Source organism: Nerophis ophidion, linkage group LG17 (genome assembly GCF_033978795.1).
Source record: "Nerophis ophidion isolate RoL-2023_Sa linkage group LG17, RoL_Noph_v1.0, whole genome shotgun sequence".
NCBI lineage: Eukaryota > Metazoa > Chordata > Actinopteri > Syngnathiformes > Syngnathidae > Nerophis > Nerophis ophidion.
In genome coordinates, this window is record NC_084627.1 from 8,123,973 (window position 1) to 8,146,557 (window position 22,585).

Below are 22,585 nucleotides of genomic sequence, written 5' to 3' on the forward strand. Positions count from 1 at the left end.
CTTTTTTTATTATTATTATTCAATGCTTAAATCTCTCGATCAACTTCAGGTGTATCTGTTGCTATGAAGTATTTTTTGGGGGGTGTGTTTTATGCCCTTTTTGTTCAAAACCCTGGTGTTCAAATACACAAAATATGCAGTATTTTTTCCCAAAAAGATTTTCAGAGTGGAATATTTAATATGAAGTAATTAGAGCATTGAATAGGTCAATAATTTATAACAACAATGATTTGTATTTATTATGTTTTGCCCAAAATGCAGCTGATATAGGCTTCAGCATCCCCTTGTAACCCCCTAATGGGACCAGCGGTAGAAAATGGATGGATGGATGTTTTGAACAATGACAGTTTAAAGAAAAAAATCCCACTAAAATTTTGGGGGATCCAAAAGGGCCTCACTCATAAAAGTCTTTATTTTTTTACATTATTTTACCAGGTTTTTTTTTGTAAAAAAATAAAAAAAAATGTTTTCACACGACAACCACAAACTATGCAATATGTCAAAGTGTAATATTTGATGTGAAGCAACTATAGCCTTGAATAGGTCAATAATTATCAATAACATTAATTGTGATTCATTATTATATTTTGGGCAATGACAGTTTTAAAGTAAAAAAAACAAACCTGCCTTCATCATTTACCTGTTTGCTCTTTTATTTTGATTCCATAATAATATTTTTTAAATGTGCCCTGGGCCGTTAAAACATGACCTGCGGGCCACCAAAGACCCCCGGGCCAGACTTTGGACGCCCCTGCTTTACAGTAACCAATCAGTGGCCCAGATACTGATTGGTCAGGTCTCCTTTCGGGGCCAACACTGCTGTAGAACTGATATTTAGGGACCGAATGTCCCTTTGGGACCGAGGACCCTATTGTATTTCTAAGGTTTTATTATTATTATACCGCCGCCTCTTAGAACTGTAATTTGACCCCCTTAAAATGCTTCAAAACTCGCCAAACTGGACACACACATCAGGACTGGCAAAAATGGCCATCTAACAAAAAAACAAAACCCAAAACCTAAAATTGCGCTCTAGCGCCCCCTAGGAATAAAACACAGACAAAACTGCTCCTAGGACAAAAACACAGGCAAAACTGCTTGTAACTTCTGGTAGGAATGTCGTGGAGACATGAAACAAAAACCTCTATGTAGGTCTCACTTAGACCTACATTTCATTAATTGACATCCTTCAGCAAAAATTTACAGGAAGTTGGCAATTACCCCTTCAAAACAAAAGTTTTGTAAAAACCCGTCACGTTTTTTCAAACATTATCTCCTCTGAGTGCGTTTGTTGTGTCGGCTTCAAACTCGCACAGGAAAGAGATTGAACCCTTTTGATTAAAAGTTGCGCAAAGAGTTTGTCTAACTGCTCTGGTTTTGATTTTACGAGCCTTCAAAGAACCGCCGCGCTGATGGCCGCTTAAAAGCAGGAAGCACCAGCGTGACCACACAATGCAGAGAATGTAGGTAATGTGCAGGTAAAGATATGTTGACTGGGTGAAAGAAGGAGGCACCAGTTTGACTCTAGGATACAGAGAAGGTAGGTAATGTGTGGGTAAATATATGTTGTCTGGGTGATGGCAGGAAGCACCAGCGTGTAAGGGTGACAGAAAGAAGCACCAGTGTGACCCCAGGATGCAGGGAAGGTAGGTAACGTGCAGGTAAAGATATATTGAATGGGTAAAGGCAAAAGTAGTTCCCGTCCATCGCTGCTTGCAGCTTTAATTTTACTTTATTTTGACACTTTTATGCTCAAAAACATTTAATTCCGGCAAAAAAATGTTAAAAATGCTAAATTTAAAAAAAAAAAAGTAGTGAGTTGCTGTCTTTGAAGTGCGATGTGGTGATGGATGACTGTACAGGTGGGCGGAGCCTCGTCCTGCCAATCACACCCCCAGCAATTATCATAAAAGTTGTGAACGACTTTCAATAACGGCGAAAAAAAAAGTCTTTTTTTAATTGAAACGTTTCTTTCAGTATTATTCCTGAATAAATATACAAACAACAAGTGATATTGCACGTGACAAAATGAAAGCAAAAGTGCAGGTAAAAGAGGAGAAGTGTGTTGATTTGGAATGCTAAGGATCAATATGACCATTATAGTGACCGCTGTCATGTGACTCACAAACTTGATGCCTTTTGTCCAAAAGCAGAGCAAGAAGACTCCTTCAGCATGTTGACGAACATCAAGAATATAAGCAGGACACAATTATTCACACTTATTGCTGAGTGGACAGTTTCCTTGCATATTACTCCAGTGTTGCCGTGACGCCCCCTGCGCACACGGCGGGGTGGGCGGGGCCAGAGCGACTGGGGGCGTGGCGAGAGAGTCAAACGGCGAGGGGCACAGGTGCGGCGGGGGGGGCCGTGGTGAGGGTGCCTGCGTCCTGGCTGCAAACACAAATGGAGGTCACAACTTCTTGTGTCCGAGACACAAAGCTTGTCTTCTCAGGCCAAAAAACACAAAATGGATTAAAGACAATAAAAAAAAAAAAAAAATTGCAAACAAAAAAATAATATTTTTTTTACTTCAATTCCATTTTTTTTGTCTGCAAAACTTTTTGTTGTGAGTTTGTTGCCTTTATCTGACCAGGAAGTAGAGCCACTCACATGCAAATATGCAAAATCTTGGAAAGATGGAAGTGATTTATATTTATATAGCACTTTTCTCCAGTGAACCCAAAGCACTTTTACATAGTGAAAGCCAATATGTAAGTTCCATTTATAGCAGTGTGGGTGGCACTGGGAGCAGGTGGGTTAAGTGTCTTGCCCAAGGACACAACGGCAGGGACTAGGAGGGCGTAAGCGGGGATCGAACCTTGAACCCTTAAGATGCTGGCACGGCCGCTCTACCAACCGAGTTAAACCGCCCCCAAGACATTTTGTGACATAAAAAGATATTAAGTAACTAAGTTGAGTCCCAACGGAAAAAAGTTTGTTTAAAATCTTTTTTTAACCTTTTTGTTTGTAAAATATTTTTTAGTTCATTTTTTTTTGTTTGTTTAAGATATTAATTCATTTAAAACCTTTTTTGCTTCATAATCTTTTGTTTGAAATATTTTGTGTTAAAAAAAAAAATTTATATATCGTTTTTTGTTTTCTTTTGTTTACTATTTTTTGTTTGAATCCTTTTTTAACCTTTTTTGGTTGAAATTTTTTTATATTTTTTTTATTTCATATCCATATTTTTTGTTGTAATTTTTTTTTAACAAAAAATATTTTAAACAAAAGATTATGAACCAACAAATGAACAAACTGAACAAATAATGGCTTTGCAGCAAAAAATAGGAAAATGCAATAAATCCCCAAAAATATTTTCAACAAAAAAAAAAAGGTTAAAAAAGATTTCAAACAAAAAATATTAAACACAAAAGATTTATTTATTTATTTATTTTTTAACAAAAAAGATTTTTAACAAAATATTATGAACCAAAACAGGTTTTAAATAAATGAATAAATAAGTATCTAACAAAAAGATCTTAAAAGATTTTAAATAAAGAAAAGATTTTAAACAGTTAAAATCTTTTTTTTTGTATAAAATTTTTTTGAACCTTTTTGTTGTTTATAATCTTTTTATGTTTAAAATCTTTTTTGTTTAAAATATGTATTTTTAAAAAATCTTTTTCTGTTTAAGATCTTTTTTGTTAGATATTTATACATTTATTTAAAACCTGTTTTGGTACATAATCTTTTGTTTAAAATATTTTTTGTTAAAAAAATTTTGTGTAATATTTTTTGGGGGAAATCTTTTTAACCTTTTTTTGTTGAAAATAATTATTTTTTGTTACATTTTTTGGTATTCATTTCATATCCTTATTTTTGGTTGAAATTTTTTTTTAACAAAAAATATTTTAAACAAAAGATTATGAACTAAAAATGTTTTCAATAAAAGAATAAATAAATATCTGACAAAAAGGTCTTAAACCCCCCAAAATATTTTAAACAAAAAAAGATTTTAAACAATTAAAATCTATTTTGAACATTTTTGTTGTTTAAATATGTTTTAGTTTGAAGCCTTTTTTTTGTTTAAGATGATTTTTGTCAGATATTTATGTATTCATTTATTTAAAACCGTTTTTTTTCATCTTTTGTTTAAAATATTTTTTTGTTAAAAACAATTATATCTTTTGTGTTTAATATTTTTTTGTTTGAAATCTTTTTTAACCTTTTTTTTGTTGAAAATAATTTTTGGGTATCTGTTTCATATCCACATTTTGTTGTTACAAAGCAAACATTTGTTCAGTTGCTTTAAGAGACTTTTCTCTCCACACGCCCACAAGATTTAACGTCATCATCAACCAACCCCCCCAAAAAACTTGATGAAAATTAATTTGTGACTAAAACTATTTTTTGTAATTTTTTTTTTTTTTTTTTAAAGATTTCCCCCAAAAATGTTTCATTTGTAAATCTTTTTTTTGGTCGCGAATTAATTTTTTGTTTGGTTGCATAAAAAAGTAGGGATGTTCCGATCAAAGTTTAGTGCTGATTCCGATATCAGTCATCCATGAGTGAGATCGGCTGATACAGATACCAATCCCATGTATTAACTGTCAAATTGTTCAATGAAACAATATCAACACATGATTCAATTTGCTCCTTTTTTTCTTTTATGACATAAAATTGTTTGATACAAACAAAGTCAATAGTCCTCAATTACAAAACAAAAACTACTATCTAATTCTCTTTTCAATTCTTTGCTTTTTGCCCTGAAAGTTCTCCTGTGTCCAAGGAATTATTCCTAAAAAGACAAAGTGTCTCTCTCTCTCTCTCTGTCTCTCTCTCTTTCTCTCTTGACGCCCGCAAAGTTGAAGAAAGTAGGAATTTTAACCAAAACTATTTTGTTTGAAAAAATATTTACATATTTTTAATCAAACCCTTTTTTTGCAAATACATTTTTGTTTGTTAGCTGCAGTTTTAATTGACATGAGAACACGAGTCATGACATCATCATGACATCATCATGACGTCATCATGACATCATCGTATTTGAGGGAGGGAAAAAAAGGACTCACGCCTTGTCCAAGTAGGAGATGTGGAGAGCGGCGGTGTTGGCGTTGAGCACGTTGTCGTTGTCCAGAGTGTAGAGCTTCCTGGCCTTCTGCTCCTTGGCCTGGGTCCTGCACGCCGCCAGCTTGGACTCCAGGACCTGCGGAGAGAGGACAAGGACGAGGACCGCGATGAGGGCAGGGGAGGTCATCAGGAGTCCCAAGAAACTCACCCCGACTTTCCTGAGCAGATCGCTGACGATGTTGAGCGCTGACATTCGGGCGGAGGGAGTCAGCGGAGAGTTGCCGCCGTAGACCGAGGGCACACCTGTGCAGGTGTGACCACAAGCTTTACAAAGTGTCCACATACAAGCGGGGACATACTTAGTCCGCAGCTCTCATTGAAGGAGCGCCACCAGTTTCATGATCCATCAAATAACACGACAGAGCTGTATCTCACAGTATCTGACTACTGTCATCAATATCAATATCTGACAACTAATAATTAATATCGATATTTCATTACAATAATCAATATCCATATCTGACCACTAATAATCAATATCAATATCTGATTACTAATAATCAATATCGATATCAGACTACTAATAATCAATATCAGTATCTGACTACTAAAAATCAATGTCGATGCCTGACTACTAATAATCAAAATTGATATCTGACTACTAAAAATAAATATCGGTATCTGACTACTAATGATCAACATCGATATCTGACTACTAATAATAAATATCGATATCTGACTACTAATAATCAATATCGATATCTGATTACTATTATCAATATCAATATCTTTACTACTAATAATTAACAACGATATCTGACTACTAATAATATCTGTGTCTGACTACTAATAATCAAAATTGATATCTGACTACTAAAAATAAATATCGGTATCTGACTACTAATGATCAACATCGATATCTGACTACTAATAATCAATATCGATATCTGATTACTATTATCAATATCAATATCTTTACTACTAATAATTAACAATGATATCTGACTACTAATAATCAATATCTGTGTCTGACTACTAATAATCAGAATTGATATCTGACTACTAATAATATCGATATCTGACTACCAATACTCAATATTGATATCTGACTACTAATAATCAATATTGGTATCTGACTCCTAATAATCAATATTGGTATCTGACTACTAATAATCAATATTGGTATCTGACTTCTAATAATCAATATCAATATCTGACTACTAATAATATCGATATCTGATTACTAATAATCAATATTGATATCTGACTACTAATAATATCGATATGTGACTGCTAGTAATCACAATCGATATCTGACTACCAATACTCAATATTGATATCTGACTACTAATAATCAATATTGGTATCTTACTACTAATAATCAAAATAGATATCTGACTACTAATAATCAATATCAGTGACTGACTACTAAAAATCAATATCAATGCCTGACTACTAATAATCAATATTGATATCTGACTACTAAAAATAAATATCGGTATCTGATTACTAATGATCAACATCGATATCTGACTACTAATAATGAATATCGATATCTGACTACTAATAATCAATATCGATATCTGATTACTATTATCAATATCAATATCTTTACTACTAATAATTAACAACGATATCTGACTACTAATAATCAATATCTGTGTCTGACTGCTAATAATCAATATCGATATCTGACTACCAATACTCAATATTGATATCTGACTACTAATAATCATTATTGGTATCTGACTACTAATAATCAATATTGGTATCTGACTTCTAATAATCAATATCAATATCTGACTACTAATAATATCGATATCTGACTACTAATAATCAATATCGATATCTGACTACTAATAATCAATATCTGTGTCTGACTACTAATAATCAATATTGATATCTGACTACTAATAATCAATATTGATATCTGACTACTAATAATATCGACATGTGACTGCTAGTAATCACAATCGATACCTGACTACCAATACTCAATATTGATATCTGACTACTAATAATCAATATTGGTATCTGACTACTAATAATCAAAATAGATATCTGACTACTAATAATCAATATCAATATCTGACAACTAATAATCAATATCGATAACTGACTACTAATAATCAATATCAATATCTGACTACTAATAATCAATATCGATATCTGACTACTAATAATCAATATCGATATCTGACTACTAATAATCAATATCGATATGTGACTACTAATAATCAATATTGATATCTAACTGCTAATAATAATCAATATCGATATCTGACTACTAATAATCAATATCGATATGTGACTACTAATAATGAATATTGATATCTGACTGCTAATAATGAATATTGATATCTGACTGCTAATAATAATCAATATCGATATCTGACTTCTAATATTGAATATTGATATCTGACTATTAATAATTGGTATTGTATCGCCCTGGAACAAACTGTATGTGTACTTGCTAGGATTCCTCTGATTGGTTAGGAGCACTGTGCCAACACATTAGGGGTCACTGACCTGTGTGCCAACACATTAGGGGTCACTGACCTGTGTGCCAACACATTAGGGGTCACTGACCTGTGTGCCAACACATTAGGGGTCACTGACCTGTGTGCCAACACATTAGGGGTCACTGACCTGTGTGCCAACACATTAGGGGTCACTGACCTGTGTGCCAACACATTAGGGGTCACTGACCTGTGTGCCAACACATTAGGGGTCACTGACCTGTGTGCCAACACATTAGGGGTCACTGACCTGTGTGCCAACACATTAGGGGTCACTGACCTGTGTGCCAACACATTAGGGGTCACTGACCTGTGTGCCAACACATTAGGGGTCACTGACCTGTGTGCCAACACATTAAGGGTCACTGACCTGTGTGCCAACACATTAGGGGTCACTGACCTGTGTGCCAACACATTAGGGGTCACTGACCTGTGTGCCAACACATTAGGGGTCACTGACCTGTGTGCCAACACATTAGGGGTCACTGACCTGTGTGCCAACACATTAGGGGTCACTGACCTGTGTGCCAACACATTAGGGGTCACTGACCTGTGTGCCAACACGTTAGGTCACTGACCTGTGTGCCAACACATTAGGGGTCACTGACCTGTGTGCCAACACGTTAGGGGTCACTGACCTGTGTGCCAACACATTAGGGGTCACTGACCTGTGTGCCAACACGTTAGGTCACTGACCTGTGTGCCAACACGTTAGGGGTCACTGACCTCTGTGCCAACACGTTAGGGGTCACTGACCTGTGTGCCAACACATTAGGGGTCACTGACCTGTGTGCCAACACATTAGGGGTCACTGACCTGTGTGCCAACACATTAGGGGTCACTGACCTGTGTGCCAACATATTAGGGGTCACTGACCTGTGTGCCAACACTTTAGGGGTCACTGACCTGTGTGCCAACACGTTAGGGGTCACTGACCTGTGTGCCAACACATTAGGGGTCACTGACCTGTGTGCCAACACATTAGGGGTCATTGACCTGTGTGCCAACACATTAGGGATCACTGACCTGTGTGCCAACACATTAGGGGTCACTGACCTGTGTGCCAACACATTAGGGGTCACTGACCTGTGTGCCAACACATTAGGGGTCACTGACCTGTGTGCCAACATATTAGGGGTCACTGACCTGTGTGTCAACACATTAGGGGTCACTGACCTGTGTGCCAACACATTAGGGGTCACTGACCTGTGTGTCAACATATTAGGGGTCATTGACCTGTGTGCCAACACATTAGGGGTCACTGACCTGTGTGCCAACACATTAGGGGTCACTGACCTGTGTGCCAACACATTAGGGGTCACTGACCTGTGTGCCAACACATTAGGGGTCACTGACCTGTGTGCCAACACATTAGGGGTCACTGACCTGTGTGCCAACACATTAGGGGTCATTGACCTGTGTGCCAACACATTAGGGGTCACTGACCTGTGTGTCAACACATTAGGGGTCACTGACCTGTGTGCCAACACATTAGGGGTCACTGACCTGTGTGCCAACACATTAGGGGTCACTGACCTGTGTGCCAACACATTAGGGGTCACTGACCTGTGTGCCAACACATTAGGGGTCACTGACCTGTGTGCCAACACATTAGGGGTCATTGACCTGTGTGCCAAAACATTAGGGATCACTTACCTGTGGCGTTGGCGAGGAAGGCGTGGTGGGCACCCGTGTGATGGACACTCGTGTGCAGCGTCGCCTGCGAGGTGGAGTCGGCCCTCGTGGGCGAGCTGGGAGCGGACGTCCTGCCGCCGTCTGCCTGCCTATCACGCACCGCCAACTCCTGACGCAGATCTAAAAAAAAAAAATAAGTAGTTTTTAATTGTATTTGTTTTATGGACGTCCTGTCAGGCCGGGCGGCGTCACCTCGGGCTTCGTCTTTGAGGCGCTGCGCGGACTCCAGCAGCGACTCCTTCTCGTCCAGCTCGCTCTCCAGGAAGGCGTTCCTCTCGATGGCCTGGTTGAGTCTCTGCTCGAAGTTGTCCAGGGACACGATGGTGGCTCTGAGGGCGCCGCGACACAGCCGCTCAGAAGAGAAGGAGGAGAAAGTCCCGGGGGGCCGCACCCCACACCCCGCACCCCACACCCCGCACCCTGCACCCTGCACCCTGCACCCACCTTTTGGCGCGCTCCAGGTCGTCGTTGGACTGCTCCAGCTCTCGCACGTACTTGTGCAGCTGCTCCTGGATGCTGCGCGTCTGCAGCACCTCGTCCTCCAGCAGGGACATCTGCTGGTGGCTCGCACACTTCTCATGCTGCAGCCTCTCCTGGCGGGGACAACAACACCATCACAACCACCCTTCTTCCTCTCCTGGCGGGGACAACAACACCATCACAACCACCCTTCCCCTTCCCCTTCTTCTCCCTCCTTCTCCTCGCAGTCTCCCAGGCTGTGTCAGCGCTGACAAACCCCCTGACTAAAGTAGGAGCATAACTAAGCAAAACAATGAATAAAAGAGTTTTAAGTCACAAGACTATGACTCAAAGTAAATCCATTTAGATGACTAAAACATGACTAAAAGACATTTTAGTCAAAAGAGTATGACTCTAAAAAAGTAAATCCATTTAAATAACTAAAACATGACTAAAAGATTGTTTAGTCACAAGACTATGACTCAAAGTAAACCCATTTAGATGACTAAAACATGGCTAAAAGAGAGTTTAGTCACAAGACGATGACTCAAAGTAAATCAATTTAGATGACTAAAACATGACTAAAAGACGTTTTAGTCAAAAGAGTATGATCCTAAAAAAGTAAATCCATTTAAATAACTAAAACATGACTAAAAGATTGTTTAGTCACAAGACTATGACTCAAAGTAAACCCATTTAGATGACTAAAACATGAATAAAAGACGTTTTAGTCAAAAGAGTATGACTTAAACTAAATCGATTTAGATGACTAAAACATGACTAAAATAAATGTTAGTTAAGAGTATGACTGAAATTATATTGATTTAAAAGACTAATACATTACTAAAAACATTTGAGTCAAAAGAGTATGAATCAAAGTAAATCCATTTAGATGACTAAAACACGACTAAAAGACGTTTTAGTCAAAAGAGTATGACTTAAACTAAATCGATTTAGATGACTAAAACATGACTAAAATAAATGTTAGTTAAGAGTATGACTGAAATTATATTGATTTAAAAGACTAAAACTACTAAAAAACATTTGAGTCAAAAGAGTATGAATCAAAGTAAATCCATTTCGATGACTAAAACATGACTAATAGAGATTTTTGTCAAAAAAGTATGACTCAAAGTAAATCCATTTAAATGACTAAAACATGACTAAAAGAGAGTTTAGTCACAAGTTTATGACTTAAAGTAAATCCATTTAGATAACTAAAACATGACTAAAAGAGAGTTTAGTCACAAGACAATGACTCAAAGTAAATCAATTTAGATGACTAAAACATGACTAAAGGACATTTTAGTCAAAAGAGTATGACTTAAACTAAATCGATTTAGATGACTAAAACATGACTAAAATAAATGTTAGTTAAGAGTATGACTGAAATTATATTGATTTAAAAGACTAATACATTACTAAAAAACATTTGAGTCAAAAGAGTATGAATCAAAGTAAATCTATTTCGATGACTAAAACATGACTAATACACATTTTTGTCAAAAAAGTATGACTTAAAGTAAATCCATTTAGATGACTAAAACATGACTAAAAGAGAGTTTAGTCACAAGATGATGACTCAAAGTAAATCAATTTAGATGACTAAAACATGACTAAAAGACGTTTTAGTCAAAAGAGCGTGACTCAAAGTAAATCCATTTAAATAACTAAAACATGACTAAAAGAGAGTTTAGTCACAAGTTTATGACTTAAAGTAAACCCATTTAGATGACTAAAACATGACTCAATGACATTTTAGTCACGAGAGTGTGACTCAAAGTAACCGCTCACCTTAAGTGAGTCCACCTCGCTCTTCAGCCGCTGGTTGTCAGAGATGAGGTCCTTCAGGCGGCGCTCGGCCTGCCCCAGCTGAGCTTCCAGCTCGGCCTCCAGCTCCCGGCTGCCCTCCTGGAACTCCAGCAGCTCCTCACGAGCATCCTGGCAGCTGCGGGGCCACAACGACAGAGAGAGAGAGGCCTGAGTTACGTAAGAAGCGGAGACTCGCCGTAAGCCTCTCTCTTTCTTTCTCTCTTTCTTGCAAGCTGCAGCAAAGCAACCAAAGAAAGTCTCTTTCCTTCTGGGATGCTGGAAATAAACACAGAAATAAAAGCAGGACAACAATCACGCACCTTGTCTTGTACTTCAGGTACAGAGCTTTCCAGAAGTGGATTTCCTCGTCCTTGGAGGAGAACTTGGGTATCTTATCTGTTTCCATGGCAACCGCATCTACCAGGAAGGAAGTGATGATGATTTATTTACAATGTCAGCATATGATGAGTCTGTTATGATGAGATCAAAGATGACTTTTTGCAGAGTTCACATCAAGCAGCACATGTAATTATATTATTATCATAATAATATCAACTATCACTGCCATGTTTGTGGTATCGATCCAAGTGGGAAATGATGATAAACAACATTAACTAACCAAATATTAACAGCATAACAGCCGTGAATGTGTAATATTCTTAGGTAATACGATCTCCGAGCGGCCCCTGAAGTGTACACAAACAAGAAGTCCCTCGTTCCTTGGGCCAATCATATTTGTGTATACTTCAGGGACCGCTCGAAGATCGTAATTCCTAAGAAGATTACACATTCACGGCTATTATGCTGTTAGTATTTGGTTATTAAAAATGTAAGTCGAATAGTGAATACATAAGTAGGATTATTACATTATTGTACAGTATTAATACATTTCGACAGCGCGCTGTCAAACAGCGAGGGAATAAACTCAACGAGTCAACGACGAATCACTTCACATTTGCTCGCAGCTTTGTATATGAAATAAAAGCAGAGAGAAGAAAAAAAGAAGATTAAAACCTAACCTGCCGGACATCCCTGGTGAAGATAGATGACACCTTTTATTATCGCCGAGAGCTTCTTCTTCTTCGCCGCCCTGACGTGACGCAACGCTGCTCAGAGCTCAGCGCACTCGGCGCCCCCTGCTGGCCGTCATCTGGAACATGCAGGAAATACTCAACTCCGTGTTGTTTTTGTTTTGTTTTTCCTGAGCTACAAATGTCGACGTGACATTTCAACGCACCCGGGACACTCAGGTGTAATTATAAAATATTTAGCAAAGTATTTAGTATCAATTTCGTTGAGGTTACACGACGTACGGAACGTATTTTTAATGTAAGGTATCTCGTGACGTCACGTGTTGCCAGGCAAAAGGTCGCTTAAGCAAGTGAAACCGCCAACGTCGCTCATTTAGGAGCGAAAGAGAAAATGATGACTCGGATACATTTGTTGTTTTTTATTATTTACTTCCTGATCTGAATCCTGGTCCTTCAATGTTTGTTACCTGTTCCCATGGCAACCACTGCTTAGCATGAATGAATTACTCAACTTTAAGCAACAACAAAAAACACCAGAATGAAAGTTCTATAAAAAAAAACAAAAAAAAAACGGTTTTAATAGTTTTTGCAACATTCTGATGACTTTTTTTTTTTCCTCACACATTTTCGGGACAAGATGTTCACGTTTTTTTTTTTAAAGTCCAAACTTTGAACAGCATCAACACAGTTTGTCACAAACATTTTAGGGCCTCGTCAGCTGGAAAGTAAAATCCGGACTTTTTAGACATCCGGCAGCACATTAAAGACGCTTTGTGCGCAAAATAATGGGTTTTGTTACGCAGCAAAGTTGCGACATTGAAAAGCATGCTGCACATTTGTACCAACACTCTCGTATACACAACACACACTCGCACACACACACACACACACAACCTGCAAGGTTTTACATTCCTAATCAGGTAGAAAAACTGACTTTTTCACAGCAACACAACATGATTGATTTTTGATCATCCGACTTGTTCAGCAGGCTGGAGACATTAATACAAGGTTGATTACACGTACTTGTCCTTTAAAAATGACTTTGCAGCAACTATGCACAATAGTTGTGTTTGTAAAGTCAGACAATAACCAACGTTTGGACCCAAGTTGTTGAGAAATGAGCATATTTCAATGGTCAAATCAACATGGGAACCCAACATTGACTAAAAAGCATGTTCTAACGTTATATTTGAGTTGTAAAATGAGCAAACTTCAATAGTCAAATTAACGTCAGAACCCAACGTTGATTTAATGTCATCAAAAGGCATGTTTCAACGTTGTAAAATAATAGGACCTAATTCGAGAAGTTGTCAACGTTGTTTCAATGTCTCGGGCCCGCTGCCCTCTGCAGTTTAGTCTGACCAAACACGGGAAAGTCGATGACTTTTATTTGAGAGAAAAAGAAGGAGGCAGACAAGTACGACTCTTTGTTGGTGTGAAGAATAATTCCTAAAGTGTATTGCAGCTTCTGTTCATAATCACGTAGTCATGGCAACCTCGTCTTGTTTCCAAAATAAATGACAAGATTAGAACGGGAGGCTAAGTGTGTCAAAATAAAAGTTGTCATGTGTTTAGTCAGCTAGTATTCCTCTACAGTATATTTATATTTCTATTTCCTGTATGTACACCACGCATTGAGTCGTGGTTTGCATGTGACACGGAAGGAAAGTCCGGTCCCACGTCTGAAATCTTGCGAGTAAAAAGCCTTCAGAAATATATCTCGTATAAACACTCTGCTCAAAATAAACAGGATGCTTGCATCGGTGTGGACAAAAATAGCAACATTTCCAGGCCAGTTCTTGACGATGAAAGCACGTTTCCACGCCCACAGGCAGCGTGGCCTTCCTCGCGCACGCGCACACACACACGCACGCACACACACACGCACTTGAGGCTGATGAGCATCATCCTCATCATCATCTGAGACACAATACCTCTCATCACCACCAGGGGGCGCCACAGTAAACGCACTACACTTTTCAACCTTTCCTTCTGACTCAATTAGAATAAAAGCAGAGTTTTATTTGGAGTTCTAAACTCCATTACAATAGTTTTCACTTTTTTCCTTTATGAAAAATGATTTTTATACTTCTTATTTAATCAAACTTGAATTTTTTGTACGAGAGAAATCAATTGTTCGATAATGTGTTTTTTTAGCGCAAAATAACAAATTTAACATCATTAAAACAATAAATGGCAAACTATGGAGGTTAATTTGAGTCTTTTTTACGGAAGCTCTTTTTGACTGACTGTTGAATTTATGAAACATATTTTTTTTTAATTTGAATTTTACTTCCAATTATGCTGACAATTTCATTTGTGAGCAAAATGTGTTTAAAATGGAGTTAAAACACAGCCTTGTCAAATTTTGTATAATGTGGTAAAAAAAATGTGTATACAAATTTATTTGAATAAAATTCAGTGCAGAAATATTTGTTGGAACGCATCGTTTTTTTCCATACTGAATTTTTACATATACTGATTTTTTTAAACATGGACTTTTATATGACATTTTTTACACACTGGTTTTCTATATTGTTGTTTTTTTTTACACTGAAATTTTAAACACTGATATTTCCAAAGTGAATTTTTACACACTGAATTTTGTATATTTACTTTTTTACACTGAATTCTTATACACAGATATTTTCATAGTGAATTTTTCCACACTAGATTTTTATATATTGATTCCCTGTGACCCCCAAAAGGGACAAGCAGACGAAAATGGACGGATGGATTATTTTTACACTGAATTTTTATACACAGATATTTCAATACAGAATTTTTACACATAATTTTTATATGAAGGATCCAAATGCCGACAGATAATGTAATAAAATTCAGTGCAGAAATATTTGTTGTAATGCATAATTTTTTTTTCACACTGAATTTTTAAACTGATATTTCCATACTCAATTTCTTTATAGTGAATTTTTTAAACAGATATTTTTGTACAACATTTTTTACACACTGGATTTCTGTACTGTGATTTTTTTTACACTGAAATTTTAAACACTAATATTTCCAAAGTGAAGTTTTACAAACTGAATTTTATATACTTATTTTTTACGCTATGTTTTTATACACTGATATTTTCATAGCAAATTTTCACACACTAGAGTTTTTATATATTGATTCTTTACACTGCATTTTTATACACAGATATTTTAATACAGAATTTTTACACAGAATTTTTAAACGATGTTTTTTTACACACTGCATTTTATATACTTAATTTTTACACAGAATTTTTATACACAATTTTCATAGTGAATTTTTACACACTGATTTTTTATGTATTGATATTTTTTTACACTGAAATTTTATACAGATATTTTAATATAGAATTTTTACACATAATTTTTACATACTGAATTTCATATATACTTATTTTTTACACTGAATTTTTATACACGGATATTTTAATACAGAATTTTTACATTGAATTTTTGTATATTTATTTTTTCACACTGATTTTTTTTTTACACAGACATTTTAATACAGAATTTTTACATTTCATTTTTATACACAGATATTTTAAAACAGAATTTTTACATCGAATTTTAATATATTTATTTTTTTACACTGAATTTTTTTACACAGACATTTCGATACATAATTTTTATATTTAATTTTTATACACAGATATTTTAATACAGAATTTTTACATTGAATTTTTATATATTTATTTTTTTTACACTGAATTTTTTTACACAGACATTTTAATACATCATTTTTACATTTAATTTTTATACACAGATATTTTAATACAGAATTTTTACATTTAATTTTATACATTTATTTTTTTACACTGAATTTTTTTTACACGGAGATTTTCATACAGAATTTTTACACAGAATTTTTATATACCAATTTTTTGACTCTGAATTTTTAAACAAAGATTTTGCCCACAAATTTGTAGTCTGGGAAATTGTCAGTGTAATTTGATGTTAAAAAAACTGATATTTCCGAAGTGAATTATGATATACGTACTTTTTGAACACTGATATTTTCATACTAAATTTTTACACACTTCAATTTTATATTCTCATTTTTGAACAGAATTTTCCAACGAACATTTTGCTCACAAAAAGTGTAATTTCTGTGGTAAAATCGAATGTGAAAAAGCTATTGTAATGAAGACAGCAAGGAAGCTCCAACAAGACTTCCTGACAGTTCTGAGCAGGGTCGGAACCGAGCACGACCTAACAAGGAAAAGCGTTTGACGTGTGGCCATCTTTCTTTAACCTTTGACCTATTGAGGGGGTGTTGGTGCACAGCAGCCTGCAGCTGTGTCGTCAGGTCGTCAACACGCAAAACTTTGACATTGTCTATTCTGTTGTTTGTTCCTATCTGGAGGGTTTGATAAAAAAAACATGTTCTGATCTCTGATTGGAATGACCAACTGTGCAAATACAGTAAAGACATTCATAACACGCACTAAAGCAGGGGTGTCCAAAGTGTGGCCAGGGGGCCATTTCTGGCACTTTCTAAAAATACTACTAAAAACAAGATTAAAAAAAAGTAGAATAAAAGAAGCAAACAGGTGAAATTTAACAAGAAAAAGTCGCAAAGTTGACTCTAATAACACAAATCTGTTATTTTTACCTAAAACTGTCATTGCTCAAAAATATACTGAATTAAAATCAATGTTATGAAATATTGAGACATTTAAGGCTCCAACTAGTTCACATCAAATATTACACTTTGAAATGTTTGTTGGGGAAAATATTGTATATTTTGCGTGTTTGCCATTTAAAAACAAAGGGACTAAAAGGGAATCAAAAACAAAAAAAAACAAAACATGAAAAAATAACAAAACATTTAATTGACGGATAGTTCTAAAGTTGATCTAGAGATTTAAGTGTTGACAGTAAAAAAAAAAAAAAAAGTATGACTTAATTAATACTTTTATGATTGGGACCCTTTTGGGTCCCTAAGAGTTTTAGTGGGATTTTTTTGTTTGTTTAACTGTCATTGCTGTCATTGACATATTAAAGGCTCCAATTATTTCACATCAAATATTACACTTTGAAATTATTTTGGGGAAAATATTGCATATTTTTGGCCATCTAAATGACTAAAAGGGCATAAAACAAACAAAAAACATGAAAAAAAAAAACAACATATAATTGACGGATACTTCTGAAGTCCATCTAAAGACTTATGTCAGTTAAAAAAAAAAAAGTATGGCTTATGTCAGTTAAAAAAAAAAAGTATGACTCATTTTTAACACTTTTATGAGTGGGACCCTTTTGGGTCCCCAAGAGTTTTAGTGGGATTTTTTTTTTGGTTTATCTGTTGTTCCTCAAAACTAATAATGAATTAAAATCAATGTTATGAATTATTGACCTATTTAAAGCTCCAATTACTTCACATCAAATATTACACTTTGAAATTATTTTTGGGAAAATATTGCATATTTTTTGCCATCTAAATGACTAAAAGGGAATGAAACAAACAAAAAACATGAAAAAAAAACAAAAAAACATATAATTGACGGATACTTCTGAAGTCCATCTAGAGACTTATGTGTTGACAGTAAAAAAAAAAAAAAAAAAGTATGACTTAACACTTTTATGATTGGGACCCTTTTGGGTCCCCAAGAGCTTTAGTGGGATTTTTTTGTTTGTTTAACTGTCATTGCCCAAAACTAATAATGAATTAAAATCAATGTTATGAATTATTGACATATTTAAAGCTCCAATTACTTCACATCAAATATTACACTTTGAAATTATTTTTGGGAAAATATTGCATATTTTTTGCCATCTAAATGACTAAAAGGGCATAAAACAAACAAAAAACATGAAAAAAAACCCACATATAATTGACGGATACTTCTGAAGTCCATCTAGAGACTTATGTGTTGACAGTAAAAAAAAAAAAAAGTATGGCTCATTTTTAACACTTTTATGAGTGGGACCCTTTTGGGTCCCCAAGAGTTTTAGTGGGATTTTTTCTTTGTTTATCTGTTGTTCTTCAAAACTAATAATGAATTAAAATCAATGTTATGTATTATTGACATATTTAAAGCTCCAATTACTTCACATCAAATATTAAACTTTGAAAAACAAATTTAGGGGGAATTTCAAAAAACAGGGTTTTGACAATGAAGGTATACAACATATATATATATATATACATATATATATATATATGTTGTATATTTTTTTAAATAAATATGTAAATGGCCCCCATGTTTTCATTATTGAGTGTGTGAAAAAGTTTGGACACCCTGCACTAAATAAAAGGTACTTAAGACACACACACACACACACACACACACACACACACACACACGTCCAAGCAGAGTACTTCCCGTGTAGGCGGCGACGCGAGTGGGCGGAGTAAGGCAAAGAAAAGGTCAAAGGTGAGACACAAATGGCCGCTCCTCCCAGCGCAGGCGGGGTCAAAGGTTAAAAGTAAAGGTGAGCGTCCTATCACAGCACCGTGCTCTCTGACTCCTCCCCCTCCGACTCGCCGGCTCTGCGGTAGGTCCGGTCCATCAGGAGGTGGGACACGCGGGCCAGGTCCAGGAGGGCGTCCAGGTCCATGTTGATGACGGGGATGTCCAGGCTGCACAGCCAACCTGCGGGCGACACAACAACCACTCAGGGAGGGGGGGGAGACTCCGCCCAGGGGGCGTGGCCGTGCGGACACAGATGCGAGGGGATGGTGTGATGTCACGCGACTACCCGGAAAGGAGGCGGGGGGAAGAGGGGAGTGGTGGGTAGGAGGAGGAGCAATGCATGATGGGTACCAAGCTAAGTTAGCGTGGTCAGCACCCACCCAGGCCACGCCCCCCCACACCAGCCATGCATCAGCCGCCATGCGAGTGGCGAGGAAATGGACGCGATGGTCGGACTGATGGGGGATGGCGGAGTGGAGGGAGGGGGCGGGGCGACCACAGGAAGTGCTGCTTACCCTAAAAGTGTCAGACGGCTGCAAGTGAGTCAAGAAGAAGAAGAAGAAGAAGAAGGTGAGCACGGCGGGTGGAAGTGACACAGCCAGGTGTGGGCGGAGTCTCACCTGTGGACAGACTCTCCCCGGCCGACAGACCGTCCAGCAGGCTCGGCGAGGGCTCGGGGCCGGCGCCGGGCGTGGAGGGCGGCTGCGGCGGAGGCAGGCTGGGCCTCTGGCGGGGGGGCTTGGGCGTGGGGCGGGGCTTGGCCAGCGTCCCGGCCAGCGAGGGCGGCGAGGACAGGGACGGCGCGGCGGCGTGGACGTGCCCCACCGAGCCGATGGTGGCGTAGCCCTGCGGGTAGCCGAAGCCGTACGGCGAGGGCGTGCTGGGGGGGGTGGGCGACAGGCTGACCGGGGACGGCTGACCCGTGGACGGCTCCGACACGCCGCCCGTCTGGCTGTAAGGAACCTTGGGAGGGATCGGCGCCGACTTCTTGGCTGCGGAGGAAGAAAGACAACATTTATATTGTGGTCAGGTGCAGTACACTTCCCCGCCACTTGTGGCAGTAATGACAACATCACACAAACAGAAGAAAGTTTCTGAAGTGCAAAAATGATGACTAAAGTTGTGTATTTGCATTTTATTGACAGTTGATTTCATTTGATGTTTTACCCTAAATTCCGCACTATGGGACGCTACTTTTTTCCTACGCTTTACACTCTGCGGCTTATAAAAACGGTGCAACCAATTTAAGGGTTTTGCTTTGCTGCTGTGGCGCCATCTTTTGGGCGATTTCGCTCACTGCAGGTGCAGCAGTGCCCTTCTTTTTACAGCATTCCACTGGAAGTAGAAGTGCCGTTTCATTCATCATTCTAAGCATGTGTATATATATATATATATATATATATATATATATATATATATATATATAAATAATCAAGTCAATTGTGTTATAAATCAATTCATCAATTAAATTGTGGTGTGAATAAAATAAGTAAATTAAGTCAGTTAATCAAGTAAATTGTGTTTTAAAATAATTATTCAAATCAATTGTGGTATTAATAAATTAATTTTGTAAATTAAGTCAATTATTCAAGTACATTGTGTATTAAATGAGTTAAGTACATTGTGTTACAAGTCAATTAATGTGTTATGAATCAATTAATCAAGTAAATTGTGGTGTAAATTAATTAATCAAATTGAGTTATAAATCAAATAATCAAGAACATTGTGTTATAAATCAATCAATTAAATCGTGTTATAAATTAGTTAAGTACATTGTGTTATAAATCAATTAAGGAAATTGTGTTATAAGTCAATTAATCAAGTAAATTGTGTTAAAAATCAATTAATTGGGTAAATTATGTCAATTAATCAAGTACATTGTGTTATAAATGAATTTATCGAGTCAATTGTGATCTAAATCAATTAATTAGGTAAATTAGGTCAATTAATCAAGTACATTATGTTATGAATCAATTAATCAAGTACATTGTGTTAAAAATTTATTTATCAAGTCATATGTGTTCTAAATCAATTAATTAGGTAAATTAAGTAAATTAAGTATATTTTCAAAATAAATTAATTGGGTAAATTGTGTTATAAATGAGTTAAGTACATTGTGTTATAAATCAATTAGGGAAATTGTGTTATAACTCAATTAATCAAGTAAATTGTGTTATGAATCCATGAATTAGGTAAATTGTCTTATAAATCAATTAGAGAAGTATATTGTCTTATAAATCAATCAAGTAAATTGTGGTATAAATCAATTAATAAATTGTGTAACGAATCAATTTAGGTAAATTGCGTTATAAATCAATGAAATAAATTGAGTTATAAATAAATTAATCAAGTAAATTGTTGTATGAATCAATTGAGGTAAATTAAGTAAATTAAACAAGTAAATTGTGTAATAAATTAGTTAAGTGCATAGTGTTATAAATCAATTAGGTAAATTGTGTTATAAATCAATTAATGAAGTAAATTGTGTTGTGAATCAATTAGGTAAATTGTCTTATAAATCAATTAATGAATTGTGTTATGAATCAACTAATCAAGTAAATTGTAGTATGAATCAATTAATTAGATAAATTAAGTCAATTAATCAAGTACATTGTGTTATAAATCAATTAATCAAGTAAACTATGGTACAAATCCATTAAATCGTGTTACGAATCAATTAATGAGGTAAATTAAGTCAATTAATCAAGTACATTGTGTTATAAATGAGTGAAGTCAATAGTGTAATGAATGAGTGAAGAAGGGGGGGGGGTCTGACCTCTCCTCAGGCTGTGAGGACTGTGCTCCGCCTGGCCACTAGAGGTCAGCACCACCTGGAAGGCCTTCTGGCCGATGACGGGCGACAGCTCCTTGTTCTTCAGCGTGCTGGGAGTGAGGACACAAACACGGACCTTCAGGTCAGGACACACGAGTCCCAGGTCACACTCAAACTCCCCATCTTCTCCCATCTGAGCGAGCGCGGCGGCGGCGGGAGCGTTCCAAGCCAAGGCGGAGTCATGCAAATGAGGGTGCTGTGACATCACGATGATGTCATGGACATTTTATCAGGAGTCTACCGCTGGCGACTCATCAACCCCGGCCAGGCTTTGGAGCTCCTTGTGTTGCCTAGCAACCGCCTCCAGGATTCCCTGGCGACGTGCGAGGTCACGGAGCGCAAACGCGGCGCTCGAATTAAAATCTCATAAGAAGAGAGGGTGTTGCTGCTAGGGGCGGAGCTGAAATCAAACCCCGCCCCCTCACCTGTTGGTTGTGTGTTTACCTGGCGGCCTTCTGTCCTCTCTCTCTGCCACAGGTGGCCCAAGATGGCGGGGCGGAGAGGGGTGCGTTGGGGGGCTTGTGGGGGCCCAGGAAGAGATTGTGGCGAGTGAGAACGAGGGGGGGCTTGATGTAGAGGGGGGCGGAGCCGTTGGCGTCGGACAGGGGGGCATGCGGAGGGTCGCACAGCGAGGTCTGTTTGGGCAGGTGGGCGGAGCCAAGTCCGGGGTTGGAGTTGATGTCAAGCGGTGGAGGGGAGGGGCACCAGGAGTGCAGGAAGGGGGGCGGGCTGCGGCCCGAGCGGCGGGGGGGTGCGGGCGAAGGGCCGAGGGGGACGCATTCGGGGCTGCGGGAGAGGGGGCGGGGGAGAGAGA

General features: G+C 37.3%; 2 protein-coding genes across 6 annotated transcripts in view; both read right to left on the reverse strand.

Moving 5' to 3' along the window:
• Nucleotides 1-451: 451 nt before the first annotated feature.
• LOC133535952 (nuclear distribution protein nudE-like 1-B) lies at nt 452-18,595 on the reverse strand. The gene is made up of 9 exons (XM_061876046.1): nt 12,515-18,595; nt 11,816-11,912; nt 11,478-11,631; nt 9,669-9,817; nt 9,417-9,553; nt 9,186-9,344; nt 5,219-5,313; nt 5,013-5,146; nt 452-2,391 (listed from the first exon to the last, which is right to left on the reverse strand). Exons 2-9 carry the CDS (start codon nt 11,899-11,901, stop codon nt 2,331-2,333), a joined length of 975 nt encoding a protein of 324 aa, XP_061732030.1. The 5' UTR covers nt 11,902-11,912; nt 12,515-18,595; the 3' UTR covers nt 452-2,330.
• A 200-nt stretch (nt 18,596-18,795) lies between these two features.
• The window catches only part of LOC133536570 (rho GTPase-activating protein 44-like), a 64,749-nt gene continuing 60,959 nt past the window's right edge, over nt 18,796-22,585 (reverse strand). For 4 of the 5 annotated variants that reach the window (XM_061877203.1, XM_061877202.1, XM_061877205.1 and 1 more), the window contains 3 exons: nt 21,715-21,821; nt 19,559-19,930; nt 18,796-19,118 (listed from right to left, as the gene is read on the reverse strand). In XM_061877203.1, the coding sequence (XP_061733187.1) occupies nt 18,970-19,118; nt 19,559-19,930; nt 21,715-21,821 (628 nt within the window). In that variant the 3' untranslated portion in view covers nt 18,796-18,969. Of the gene's footprint in view, nt 19,119-19,453; nt 19,472-19,558; nt 19,931-21,714; nt 21,822-22,585 lie in introns of all 5 variants that reach the window. The other variant, XM_061877204.1, reaches the window with a different exon arrangement.